Source organism: Pleuronectes platessa, chromosome 8 (genome assembly GCF_947347685.1).
Source record: "Pleuronectes platessa chromosome 8, fPlePla1.1, whole genome shotgun sequence".
Lineage (NCBI taxonomy): Eukaryota > Metazoa > Chordata > Actinopteri > Pleuronectiformes > Pleuronectidae > Pleuronectes > Pleuronectes platessa.
The window spans coordinates 25,178,471-25,191,872 of NC_070633.1; the positions used below are offsets into that span (position 1 = coordinate 25,178,471).

The window sequence follows — 13,402 nt, forward strand, 5'->3', positions numbered from 1 at the left end:
GCTGCATTTCATTTTTTAAGATACTAACCTTACATCGCTTTAAATTTTAATCCCAAACCAAACAAAAGCACCTGTGTGTAATTTGTCTTGTTATTTTTTGTGCTTTTATTTTTGTAGATATAAATTGGCTGTAAAAAAAAGAAAAAAAAAGAAATAGTGGTGCATTTTTGTGCATTTTTCAGTTTTTTTTGTTGTGGACGTGTGTGTTTTTTCGTTTTATTCATGTACTTTTCTGACGTTCTCGGCCGTTGGCCCCGCCCCCACTGACCCGTGTCTCGTGTGCATTCCCACAGGAGAAGACCAGCGCCCTCAGCCTGAGCAACGTGGCTGGGGTCTTCTACATTCTGGTCGGAGGACTCGGCTTGGCCATGCTGGTGGCCTTGATCGAGTTCTGTTACAAGTCCCGAGCCGAGGCGAAACGAATGAAGGTGGCAAAGAATGCACAGAATATTAACCCAACTTCCTCGCAGAATTCACAGAATTTTGCCACTTATAAGGAAGGTTACAACGTATATGGGATCGAAAGTGTAAAAATTTAGGGGGTAGGGAACGAGGATTTCATAAATTCCCCCCAACTGCACGCTTTTTGGCTCCATCCGTTCCATCCCCTCAGTGTTAGTGAATGAAGAGGTCTGGCCACAGGACTGATGTACTGGTGATTTATGATTTAATAAGAGAGAGAGATTTCCCCCCTTCGTTTTTAATGCTTAAAACTGTGTTTGTCCATTTTAAGTTTCCTTCGTCTTTGAAAAACCATTTTCCATGTATGACTGTTGGTGGCCATGCTTGTTAATACCTCTGTCCTAGTAACACATTTCAACTCTAATGCTTGCGATGACCATGCATAGTAAGCCGTGACATGATCATTTGCATCGTGCATTGTTGCCCACGGTCGTCACGTTCAGTTCTCATCGACATTCTCATGTTTTTCAACATCAATAATCGTTTTTAAGTTTACCGATGTCGAGAAACTCCAAACTAACATGTTGCCTCCTTGTTTGTGTACGCCTCGTTGTGTGTGTGTGTGTTTGTGTGTGTGTGTGATTGTGAATGTGTTGATGTTTGTGTCTGCCTGCACACGCGACTCGGTGCGTTCTCCTAGATGACCTTCGGGGACGCCATGAGGAACAAAGCGAGACTTTCCGTCACTGGGAGTACTGGGGAGAATGGTCGGGTGATGACTCCAGAGTTTCCTAAAGCTGTCCACTCCGTCCCTTACTCGAGACCTGACATGGGACTGAACGTCAGCCTGACAGATCTGTCCTGATCAATGAGAAACTTCTGAGTGCCTTACGACGGTTTCAATAGAGCGATTCTCTTCTTCTCTTTTTTCTTCGAACCCTCCCTCCCTCCTTCTGTTCCGGCACCTTTTTTTTTCTGTGACTTGTCTGGTGAAAAAATGGAAATGCAGGAGATGGGAGTCTTCATTTCATCTCTCACAATGAGACTCGTATTGTCGCCCTCTGTCTCGATTTCTCACCATTTTCGGAAAAAAACGCCCTCCCCCCCTCTGGGCGGAATTACATGTGGGAATATAAAAATGGAGGCTCTCCTTTTTTTTGCTTTTTCTAAACTGGTGACACCATGCTTTCCTGTCAATCTTTCTGGACTGGACCGAGACGCAAAGAGGGCTTGATTGACGGCGCCGGCTGCTTCTGGGAGTTGGAGTTTCAGTCACCTCGGCTGTTTGTGTGTGTGTGTCTGTGAGTGTGAGTGAAAGGCGAGTGTATGTGTGTGTGTGCGTCAGGGGAAGATGTCATCAAAAACACACTGTTTCTGTAGCCACCGCCACCAAACAGGATTTTCAAGCACACTTGATACCATCTGCAGTAAGATGTGAAATTGTCCTTTTTTTTTTTCTTTCTTTTTTGTAAGAAAATCCAAGAAAACAAAAGTTTATTTGCAAAAAAAAAAAGTATTTTTATGTATTTTCACAAAATAGCTTTTAAATAAACTTGCTTACATACTGGTTGAATATAAACATATTAATGTGTGAGTGTAAAGAAAGAGAAAAATACTAAACAGCTTCTAGTTCCATATTTTCAAAGCCAAATACATCGCGTGTGGGGGGGGGGGGGGGGGGGGGGGTGAGATGTTGAAATCATGTAATTAATTCCTATTCTAAAACTTTTCCTGTATATTTTATTCTTTAACATTTGGTGTTGATATAAAAATATATGTCAATGCTTGACATTTGGGAAATCAATTCTTCTCTATTTTTTTTTCTTTCTTGTTGAGAGTCGGTGCAGCGATTTAGTTTTTTCTGATTTTGTTTTTTTATATTGCGTTACACTTCCTGTCTCTTCGTTGGCTTCAGTGCTTTTGCTGTTGGTATTTTTTCTGACGAGGACCAGGGTCGATGTTCTACTTTCAAACGACAGGAAAACGGAATCTGTTTACACGCGACGAATGCGAAACGAAGACATAAAAAATAAAAGACACACAAAAAAAAAAATAACAGTCTGGTGTTTATCGCATCGCACTTTTGGAAGTGACATCGAAAAAGAGGCATCAGCATCCACATGGTTCAACGTGGTGGTTTTTAAAAATGCCAAATAAGTGAGAGTGCCAAATTCTAGTGCCGGTAGATATGAATATTTAATATAATCAAATCACTGTCATCTCAGTGAATGTAAATGAGACATTCTGTAACTTTTGTATCTAGATGTACAGTCGGTGGCAATGACAGTGCTAATACAATAGCCTTTCTTTTTTTGCTTTGTTTTCCAGTCTTCATGTATTTTTCGCATTGATCTGACAATGAAGTAGCACCAGTTGCATGTTGTTGCCCGCAAATACCACATGAGTTTTATTTCATTACTGCCAAACATGCGGTTTTACTTTTTCATTTTCAATGTTGAAGTCGTGAGGTTAACTGTTTGAAGTTGGAAAATACAATGTTAGACATATATACAGTATATACATATATTTTATATAAAAAGTTTAAATATGAAAAATTATAGCCCCTTTGCATTAAAGCGTCAGAGCTACTTTGCTGCCGTCAAAGACTAAATTTGATTTCTACTTATTCAGAAAGTACAATTTCTTTTTTCTTTTTTAAGATATACAGACCTATAAGTTATCAGAGTTTAAAATATTAGGTATATTTTGGTTTTTATTTAATTCTTTTCCTACAATTTGACCTGTGACACGCCCTCCACTGCGACAAGTGAAGGAGGCAAACTGTACAATTACTACCACTGTTGTTTTTTGTAATCAACAATAGAAACATAAACCGTCGTCTCATCGCATATTCAGGCTATTCTCACTGACATTTTGTATATGGAATGTGTGCTAACTTGTTTATTTTTTGGGACTCTTTCTAAATAAAAGTGGCTGATGGCTTGTTATCGTTTGGTGTGTCTCATTTATTAGCTGCGTTTGTTTGTTTGGAAGATTATGAAAAGATTACTCATTATTACTAATAACGGAACTCAATGACATTTTGTGGAGGCGTGGGGGCAGAGTTTCATGGCTTTGGTTTGTCGGTTTCTTTGTTGGTTAATTTGTTGAGATTGGGCAGAAACTACATAACCAGTTTCCACCAAACTTGATGAATAGATGGGGTCTGGGTCTGGGAAGAACCCAAACACCTTTGTTAATTTATATTTTTACTATAACATCTACTTAATTGTATAGGATCGTTCGGCCTTGGCAGAGTTGGGTGATTTACTGACTAGTTGGGTTAATTAATTGAGAGGCGGTGGACTAGTGGCAGAAACTTGGACTATGGGACGAAAAGGTCTCTGGTTCGTCTCTGGTTCGACTCCACGGAGAAACAACAAAAAGACGAACCTGGATTGATCTGTCCAAAAATCCAAGAGGATTCTCCCTACCCTGTCAAGTGCCCCTGAGCAAGGCACCTTACTCCCCCAACATCCGCTCCCCGGGTGCCGTACATGGTTGCTCACTGCTCTGTGTGTCCTGCACCAGATGGGTCAAAAGCAGAGGTTAAATTTTTCCTACCTGCATGAGTGTGCATGTCTGTGCATGTATTTGGGACTAATAAATGCATCTTAATCTTAATAAATCTTTATTGTATATTTGTATGGGCTTCGTGGCCTTCGTTATCATAGGACAGAGGAAGAGCTAGTGATGAAAGGGGGTCAGAGAGAGTATTGAACAACATGCAGCCTGGAATCGAACCCGAGGGGCGCTGCAGAGGCGTGTAGCTCCACATGGTGAGCAGTACATAGATAATTAATTCATCTTAATTGGACAGAGAAGTTTACATAAAAAGGAATGTGATTGGTTCAATTATCACAACCAAAAGATACGTGTTAAGTCTTTCAATGACCATGGGAAATCAAGGTTTTCGAACTTATTGAATGATAATATAAAGGTTAAGGTGGTTGGGGGGGGGGATAATAGCTGATCAAACTGAAACCCCGCCCTCCTCAGCTTGTGAGTATGACCAGGCTCTGTTCGACTGACAGATTTTTCCAGGGTGGTGTCTGCTCCGGTTCAGCCTGAGAGAAACCAGAAGTTACATCATGGCACCGACTTCCACTGTCATTTTCACAAATAGTTGAGGCTGTAGATAAACTCTGTAAAGGTCAGAACTGTCATGGCCGCTTTGCTAATTTGTGGACGGGTCTGCAGGTCAGAATTCATCCCCTGTTGTTTGACTGTACGGTTGAGTTCAGACATGGTCACAAACATGGATGGATGGATGATATTTGAAGCCATACATGTTCATTTAATGTTATGTATTTAGTATTTTTACCAACACTAACATCCTAAGGGGAAATGGAGCCTCTGAGCAGTGTCATAATCCAAAGAGGAGAATATTAAATCCAATGGTTGTGAGTGAACAGGCTGAGAGATGAGACGCTGTGAGTCCACCCTCCATCTGCTGAGTGTTAATGAAAGTCACACGTCTCAGTGCAGACGCTTGACTTCCCTCTGCCCTGTAAAGCTAATCTGTCGTTCCTCCTAATCAGCTCACACTTCCCTCTCCAGCTCTTCATATTCATTTTTCCATCATACCTTGAATAACATTAAATCAAACTCACAGCAAAAAAAGACACATAACCAAAGAACATTAACAGGAAATGAAGTCGAAAGAATATCTGGTGCTTTTCAAACACATATTTCTCTCGAATTTACATTTAACGATTCACCAGTTTCCCTCGTATTCTAAAGAACAGTTTTGCTTTTTCTCTTTCCACCAGAATTAAGATATTTGCATAACCTTAATGAGGTTTCCCCTCGGAGCAGCAACTTCCTGTAGCTTCAGCCTTTGCTTGAAGACCGAGACATTCTCAAAGGTTACGATGGTCTCGTGGCTACAGCGCAAACATTCACCGCCTCGTGACCGAAGCTGCAGCCTGAGCTCTCACAACTTTTTGGGCACTAAAGCAACATTTCTTTTGTTGTTCTTTTGTTTTTCCTTCAATGTGGAAATGAATTATCGGAGTTACACCCCCGGGGGAGCGACACCATCCTTCACCGGCCTCACCACCGTCGTGTAATCGGGTGTACTGATGGGTCGTTAGTTCAGCCAATCGCGGTCGCAGAGGGATGGTTAAGCCAAAATGAATCTTCAGCCATGTGAGCAATCACCCTCCCTCCCCCCCCTGTCCTCCCAGTGTCTCACATCGCTGGCCGGCGATGGATATTCTGATGGGATCCTGCCCGCGCCAAGGCTAATGATGACAGAGGGTACACAAGGAACGTCCTGAATCTGCCAGCTCGCATAGGAGACGTCGATACACTGAGCCAGGGCCATGTTTCATCTTCAGGTTTATTAACGGAGGCCTGTCTGTCGCCTCGGCCTCGTTAAAATGCAGCAGCAGCACAGACAGTCACGCACAGTGATGATGGAGCAGATTTTAAGGAGGATAGCAGGAAATTCCCAAACTCATTGTCATAACTGCGAAGCGCATAATAACTAAAGCTGCAGCCCTGTTCCATAAATAAAGAGATGGAAAAGGGTTCTTTATTTTTACCCATCTGCATTTTCAGTGCCATTTGCAGTTTGCTGTCAAGCTGCCAGCTAAACTTAATTAAGGTGACACTTGACCTAAAAGTCACCACAACACAATCAACGTGACCTTTTACCTCAAATGACTATTGACTGGTTCTCCCCTTTAAGAAGCTAATTAAGGACAGAGGACATTATTTAAATGACGTCTCAAAAGCTATTAATTTTTCCAAACATCTGCCAGTGAAATGACAATGTCAACTCTATCCATCTAAACAGTTCTTCACAGTCTCGGGGGATGAAGGTGCAAAGTCCTCGTGCACAGACCTGAGCTTAAATGACAGTGATGCTGATTCAAGGTCAGATTCATTTACATCACATTGATTAAGATGGCAGTAGTCAGGGATTTGTTTGTGCCTCACAAACACAAGTGTGTGATAGTTTGACCTCATTAATTACAATGTGATAGAGATCAGGGAAATGAATTGTTATGAAAATAGAAGATATGAGATTTGGAATTAATCCTTTTGTCTCAAATTTGAAACTGAGCTAAACAGGAATTATTGTATTTATGTTATCGCACAATAATACTGATGATGAATGTTCTAAATTGCGTTTGTTTTTCACAATGATACAAGTACGGCAGCTCAAGGGTTTTAACAATGGTTCAGGTGGATGATAGTTGATTGACTTGTGGAGTAAATTAACCCGAAATGTCCTCCACTGTCAACCAATCAATTATCTGGTTGTCAGGCAGAATATGGACGCTAATTAATGTTGTGTGGGATGATACCAAGAGCATGTATTCATCTAAATATATGTAGAAATAGAACAATTATTAAATTCCAAATGGATAAATACTGTTACATTATTATTAATATCTTTTAGACAAATCATTCACAAACAAATTCAAAATAAGAGATAAACAATTCCAGATATGCTTTTAAAAGTACTTTTCACATGTTGACTTAATTTGAATCATATCCTGTTTTAATTATTACAGTGTAATAATGTCTTTGGTACAGTGTTATCTTCAGTTTTGTGTTTTTCAAAGGTTTGACAAGGAAATAAAATAACTCAAGCTTTTGCTGGTGAGTCTGAAAGTGACTCTGATGAAATATTGGCATCATGAAACCGGCCGTAATTTATCACTTCATCGTCTTCATCGGTATTAAAAATGAAACACAGAGTATGACAACAACACATTTCAAATGCCGATGAGACAATTTCAGTTAATTTTTGTTTGTTATTCTAACAACATGTTGATTCATGGTGGAGGGACAAGGGAAAAACTGGTTGTTGTTGAGTGACCACCACCACCACCACCACCACCACCACAGTCTCAGCCCCACTGTGCAGCTCAGCGAGGGAGCAGCACATTTCTAAAGGAGCCGAGGAGGTGGGCGGATTCGAACGCTGTAAAACAGTTATCCTCTGGCTGCGTCGTCATGGCAACAGTGTTCGCTGGGCTCCAGTACAGCGTGTCATTCCTGTAGCTGCATGAACTGGGAGTGTGTGCGTGGGGAGGGGGGAGGGGAGGGGGCGGCTCTCCGGACGCATTCCACCATTTTAAGTCGCACCCTGGAGAATAAAGCAAACAGCTGTTGTGCTCTGTCAGGGGAGCCGGTGCTCTGTATAATCACACCTGAGAAAGTGAGAGGCGCGCTTCAGCATCGAACCCACGGACCCTGCTGCTGAACAGGGGCCGGATGCACTGCCATGGCAACGCACCGGGGCGAGCTGCTGCTGTTGTTTTTGTTGTGTTGTTGTTGTGTTGTGTTGTTTTCCCGCCGCCGCGAGCACGTCGGAGGTGCGTGAGCCGGCATCTCTTCTGCAAATGTCACCGACTGCAACTTAGCAGACGCAGCAGCTGCAGGTTTAATGGCAGTGACATTCAGAGAGTAATGCGACGGGGAGGATTTGCACTTTGAATCAAATTCGCCTTATTTACGAGTTTCCCCTGCGATGTGACAGGTTAAGTGTGAGTGTGTGTTTCAATCAGAGATATACACACACCCGTCATCGTGTCTCTTCTCCTCGCCCCCGAGCCTGTTGTGTTAACATTCAACACCACAACGGAGTAAAACACAGGTTTCAGAAACACTGAGATTCCATCCTTCCTCTCAATTTATCGGTGAAGAGTGTTTGCCTCCCCCCCCCCCCTGTCAATTTCTCACATTGCTCATGCTCACTTGCTTGCCAATGCTGGCTGAGCAATAAACTAATGGTCTGTCTCATAACATTGTGGGATATATGGCGATGTGCGGACGGGCCCTCGTCAGACGCGGCCTGGGAGCACTCAGGAAAATGGATCATACTAACAGACACAGTTCTGCATAGAGAACCGCGCGGAGCAGATTAAGTGGCCTGGATGTATTTCTTCCTCCGTTTAATCTCAGGGGACAAGCACGTGTGAATCAATAAGGAGAGATTGTTATTATTGTGTCATGCAAATGGCTAAAAAATCGCCAGCATGTACAGGCTCACAGGAAATTTATGTAATTGACATCTCGCATGTTTCATATGGATTTTTCAGCAAAGTACAAAAGACTCTAGACATATAGGAAATAGATATGAATTAGAAAGTCAGCCGAGCACTAACTGCCACCGAGGCCGAACAATCCTTCACATGATTATAGTAGAAATATAAAAGAAATAAAACCGTTCTGCTGTGGTACCAGATTGAGTGTGGATGTGTCCTTGGGTTTTTCACATTCTGTCTTATATTTCACCAAACTGCAGTGGCTTCATTGATTTGCTCTCATGTAAGTTCCTCTGCTCTTCTTTACAGATGAATAATGAAAAACAGCAGTGACTGTTGTTATTATGTTCAGCTCTGCAAGGTGAGCAAACATTTTTGGGATGGCTGTAAATATGTTTACATCCATCTGTTCCATCATAGGAGTCCGATGAGAAGACGTTTCTAACATATTTACACACTGTCCTTCTCAGTGAAGAGCAATATAAATTCCCTGCATCAAAAAATCATGCCACCTTGAGTTGATGCAGCATAAATGATTTGTGAAGGAAGCTTCAAAATAAAGACGACTGTGATGAGATAAGACGAGAGAGAGAGAGAGAGAGAGAGAGAGAGAGAGAGAGAGAGAGAGAGAGAGAGAGAGAGAGAGAGAGCTCGTCTGACAAAGGGAAATTCACGCAGCAGATGTTTGGGGTGTGTCACCGGGAGCTGCCATCTGTGCAGAAAGTTGTGAGGTGTTAGTCAGTCTCCTGCAATTTCCACTTCACCTGTATTCAAAGACATAAATATCGGCTGATAATGACCCACAATTACCTTTCTTCCCCTGTTAAATAGACCGTAATTGATTGCTTTTGGAAATGTTTACCGATGAAGCACTCATGTACACAAAGTAAAAAAAACTAAAATCATAATTTCAGTGGGGAATAGATTGAATAATAAACAGAATTTTGAGGAATTAGCAATTGGAAGGCTTTTTAGAAATGAGATTCATTTGGTTTCCAAAGGAAGAATCCTCTGTCGGACCGACACCATCTGCCTCCCAGCGTCTCCCTCTCCGTCGGAGCTGGCATTGTCAGCGGCGTCAGGGGAGATGGACCTCTCATCTGGGAAGATGGATCTGTCCACGTCCACCGAGGACCACCAAGATTAAATCTTTTATCTGGCTCGCCCTGATTTATGGAGCCTATGTTGATTGCAATGCTTTTCACATGGGCAAACTGCCTCTCAGCTATGCATGAGCAAAGACATCCTACTGCCGCTGATTGCCAGCTGAGTGTGTTTGTGTGTGTGTGTGTGTGTGTGTGTGTGTGTGTGCATGTGTGTGTAATAGGCTGCCTGTTTGTTTGTGTTTGCACCCTAGATGTGTAAGGACAATTCTGGACTTTGGACCTTAAAGCAATAGATATATGCAACTTATTGACCTTTAAATATCAGCTTTAAAATAAGTTCCAACACTCGGAATAGGGACGAAGTTGCCAAAATCAGGTCGAGCAAGTTCAGGAGTAAAGCTGCGTTCACACCAAACGTGAAGGAAATCTTTCCCGATGATGAGATTACAGACAAAGTCAACGCAAAGAGAGATGTAAAGGTTCTGTCACATCTGAAAATGGCACCATTGAGTTCTGTATTTATCACGTAATGACTCGTCACAGGAATAGTTGCTAATTGACTTTAGCTGCCACTTATCTGCTTCTAACTTAATCCTACGGGGACATTAAAGTGCTGGTCAGTCATAAAAGCTCCTCTTCTTTTCTATTCACTTTGTGTCTGTGTGGAGGATTTCCTGCTGAATAACCGAACACAGACACAAAGACCGAGAGATTAACAGACAAAAAGGGTTTTATTGATCAACAGGGGGAAACAGCTCAGTAACCTCGGTGAGAATCAATTTAATCCCAGCTAATATGGAGAAGTACTACGCTTTCAGAGTATTCCTGAAGAGAGGAGGTGGATGGTGGGATGAGTGAAAACCTGTTAGACACATTATTATCCATCCATAAAAACTAGAACCACACATTCTTCACCCCAGTCTTCATACATAATAAATAGATTTTTAGGCAAGACAACGCAAAGACAATGGACTCCCCATGCAGTCAGGAAAGTTTTTACATGTAGTCTCATTCAAATAATAAACTAATCATGTTATGCATGTTTATTATGATCATCTTGGCTATTTAAATACAGTTAATGGCATCGTACAACAGTTCCATTCTTATTGTGTCATACTTTCATCCTCCCGGGTGGAGGGGGTGGTGGGATGGAGAGCTCCTGACATATGGGTTGCCTGTAAGAGCCTGGGCAGAACAGAAGGCCAACACTTGGCAGGGGAGGTGAAGGAGAACTGAGTGTTTCCATGGACGGATGATCGGTTGTACAGTCTCCTCACTGGGAACCCATCTCTGTTTGCACCCTCATAAACACCTCCGCGGAGGGAGGTCCATTGATTTTCCTTCAGGAGGATCTAATTCTTTCGGGGAGGATGCCTGCATGCAACGCTGACGTGCTTCCAGAGAACATTCCACCAGCCGGATGATCTCAGCGGGCCGGCTTCGATTCAATTCCCCATTTAATTAGACTGTGTTTAAGTACGGGAAATTACTGCAGTCGTATTAACATCCTGTTCAGTTAACTGGATTCATAGTAGGTAAGGGAAATAAGAAAGATTGGCAATTGTTCTAGGAATACTGTGATCTAATTTCCTTGTTTAGAAAATGTCTTTATTGGCCTTTGGTTCTTATTGACAAATGCAAATGGGAGAGAAAGAATGGAGAGACCCTGATTTTAATTAACACAGTTTAATACATTGGACTAGAGTGTCACTCAGTAGCTCCTCTACGACTCAACAGTTCCCTTAAATTCAATCACCATAATCCCTCCACTACGAAGTCGTTTTTGCTTAATTGTTCTGACAAATCAACAAACACACAGGTGGACAGGGGTGAAAACCGAACCTCCTTGATGGAGGTAATGATTTAACAACCCAAGAATTGACAGTGAGTCATTTTGATCAATTCTATTAATCAGATCATCGTTTGACATCATCACCTGGAGGTCTGTAGAAAACGAAGCCTCCTTATCCTTTAACGTGTTGGAAAAGATATAAGATCATTGATTTTAACACATCGTTGTGGTTCTGCAGCGATTTTTAACAAACAAATGTCACAGAACTACAGGTGGCAGGTAAATCGATGTCAAAATAGAGGAAAATTAAGAAAAATGTACGTTGTTGGACAAACTATCCATCCACTAAATCACAGATCTGCCCTCAGCTCTGTTTCGCTCTCAACTTCCCCGAAGACACAGCCGGGCGTAAAAGAAGAGACAGGACAAACAACATAAATTCACATACCGGGGATGGTTTCCCGAAGCCCCGTAGTCTAAAAAACTCATAAACTCCTTGTCACCGGATGAAGAACCGCCCCTGTGGGAACACCCCTCCAGCTACGTGCCGGTTCTACCCATCTGGAGATCTCCCACTGGATTTCCAGTTCCTACTGTACCCAGTGGCACTCAGCAGGACTGTGTAACACAGTGGCTCTCAACGTTGGGCACACTGTGGGCTTAATGAGATGCTAATATGAAAATTAATGGAAGTATTGTAAGTGTGACACCAGAGGCTATCGCCGCTATTGCATCCTGTGTGGCTTTGTTCAATTCCTTTGCTCTCTTTACAAAGTGCTCTCAACAAATGTTTGATTATTATGTTTGAAACAAATGCCTTAAAGAGGAAACAATTAAATTTTCTCACTCAGCACTTGGTTTCTTTCTTTTTAAATCCTTTGTGAAGATTGGAAACATTTTGCAGTTTTATTCTCTGTTTGATCTCCTTCTGAAAACAAGCTACGTCACAAGACACTGTGTGCAGATCATGTGTTCATCATATATTAAGTGATTATTCAGACATATTTGGATTATTCATGAGGAAGCTTTTGTTTTTTTCTATATTGAACATTGATAACACGACTAATCCATATATAAATATGGCTTAATACAAGTCAGACACTCGTATATTTAAAGTTAGGATAAATGAGCAGTTCAGCTGGCAGGTGAATATTTTAGTTTTAGTTGAAATTAAAAATCAATCTTCCCGGTTTTAACCCTGTGTCCTTTTATCTCTTGTTGTTTCACAAACACAATGAAATCCCATTTCGTCAACTTGCTGTCTTTTCTCTTCCTGTAAATCAGTTTAAGTCATTTGGTGACTCATTCTTCACTCAGCGATGTTTACTAATTTTGGATCCAATCATAAACTTTCTTAATCCACACACATATTAATACAGTGTTTGAATGACTGCTCTACTTCACGCAGCCTTCAGTCCATCATATGGACCGGAGGAGTCTGGGAGCTGAGGCTCCGACCTTTCCGATTAGTGGACGACCGGCTCCAGTCACAGTTCCAACCTTGCCGGTGCCAACTCCTGTTTTTGGCCTGGGGAACCACTTCCTCTCACCTGTCAGCACGGACTGCAGTGTGAGGGGTGTAATGCCGGTGGATGTTCATTCTGTCTCCCCCAGACAACACAGAAAGTGAGAAGGACACACTTTCTGGGCGGGTGTAAAATACCCAGGAGGTGTGCGGTGAAAAAGGACAAAATGTGACCTGTCACTGTTCGGTTGGATGAATCACATCGGCGAGGGGGGAGACGGAACGCTGTGTTGTTTTTTTGGCCGGCGTGGCATTCACCAATTTCTCAGTTTCGTTGGCCATATCCAGTCGCTGCTGGAGCCAGGGCTTGGCATCGTTCTCTCCCCTGTTAGCACCGGCCAAAAACGTCGAGAGTACAGAAGGATGGACAGACACTAGCAGTTACTCAACCTAAGCTCTTTTTCCCTCATAAACAGACAACACAGAAGAAGGTCTTCCTTTTCCTTGTGTTGGATGTTCACACCTACACTTACCAGGGCTTTGATCTTTATATCCAGAGGGAGTCGTGGCTTTTTCTCATTGATGGCAGGACAAAACATTACTTTTCTGCCTGTGCATTGGACAGGATGGA

At 42.2% G+C, this 13,402-nt stretch overlaps 1 protein-coding gene across 1 annotated transcript in view; it reads left to right on the forward strand.

Annotated features, from left to right (window-relative positions):
* The window catches only part of gria2b (glutamate receptor, ionotropic, AMPA 2b), a 35,464-nt gene extending 34,197 nt beyond the window's left edge, over window positions 1-1,267 (forward strand). The window contains exons 14-15 of the mRNA XM_053428379.1: window positions 294-428; window positions 1,103-1,267. Coding sequence (XP_053284354.1) covers window positions 294-428; window positions 1,103-1,267 — 300 coding nt within the window. The remainder of the gene's footprint in view (window positions 1-293; window positions 429-1,102) is intronic.
* Window positions 1,268-13,402: the final 12,135 nt, after the last annotated feature.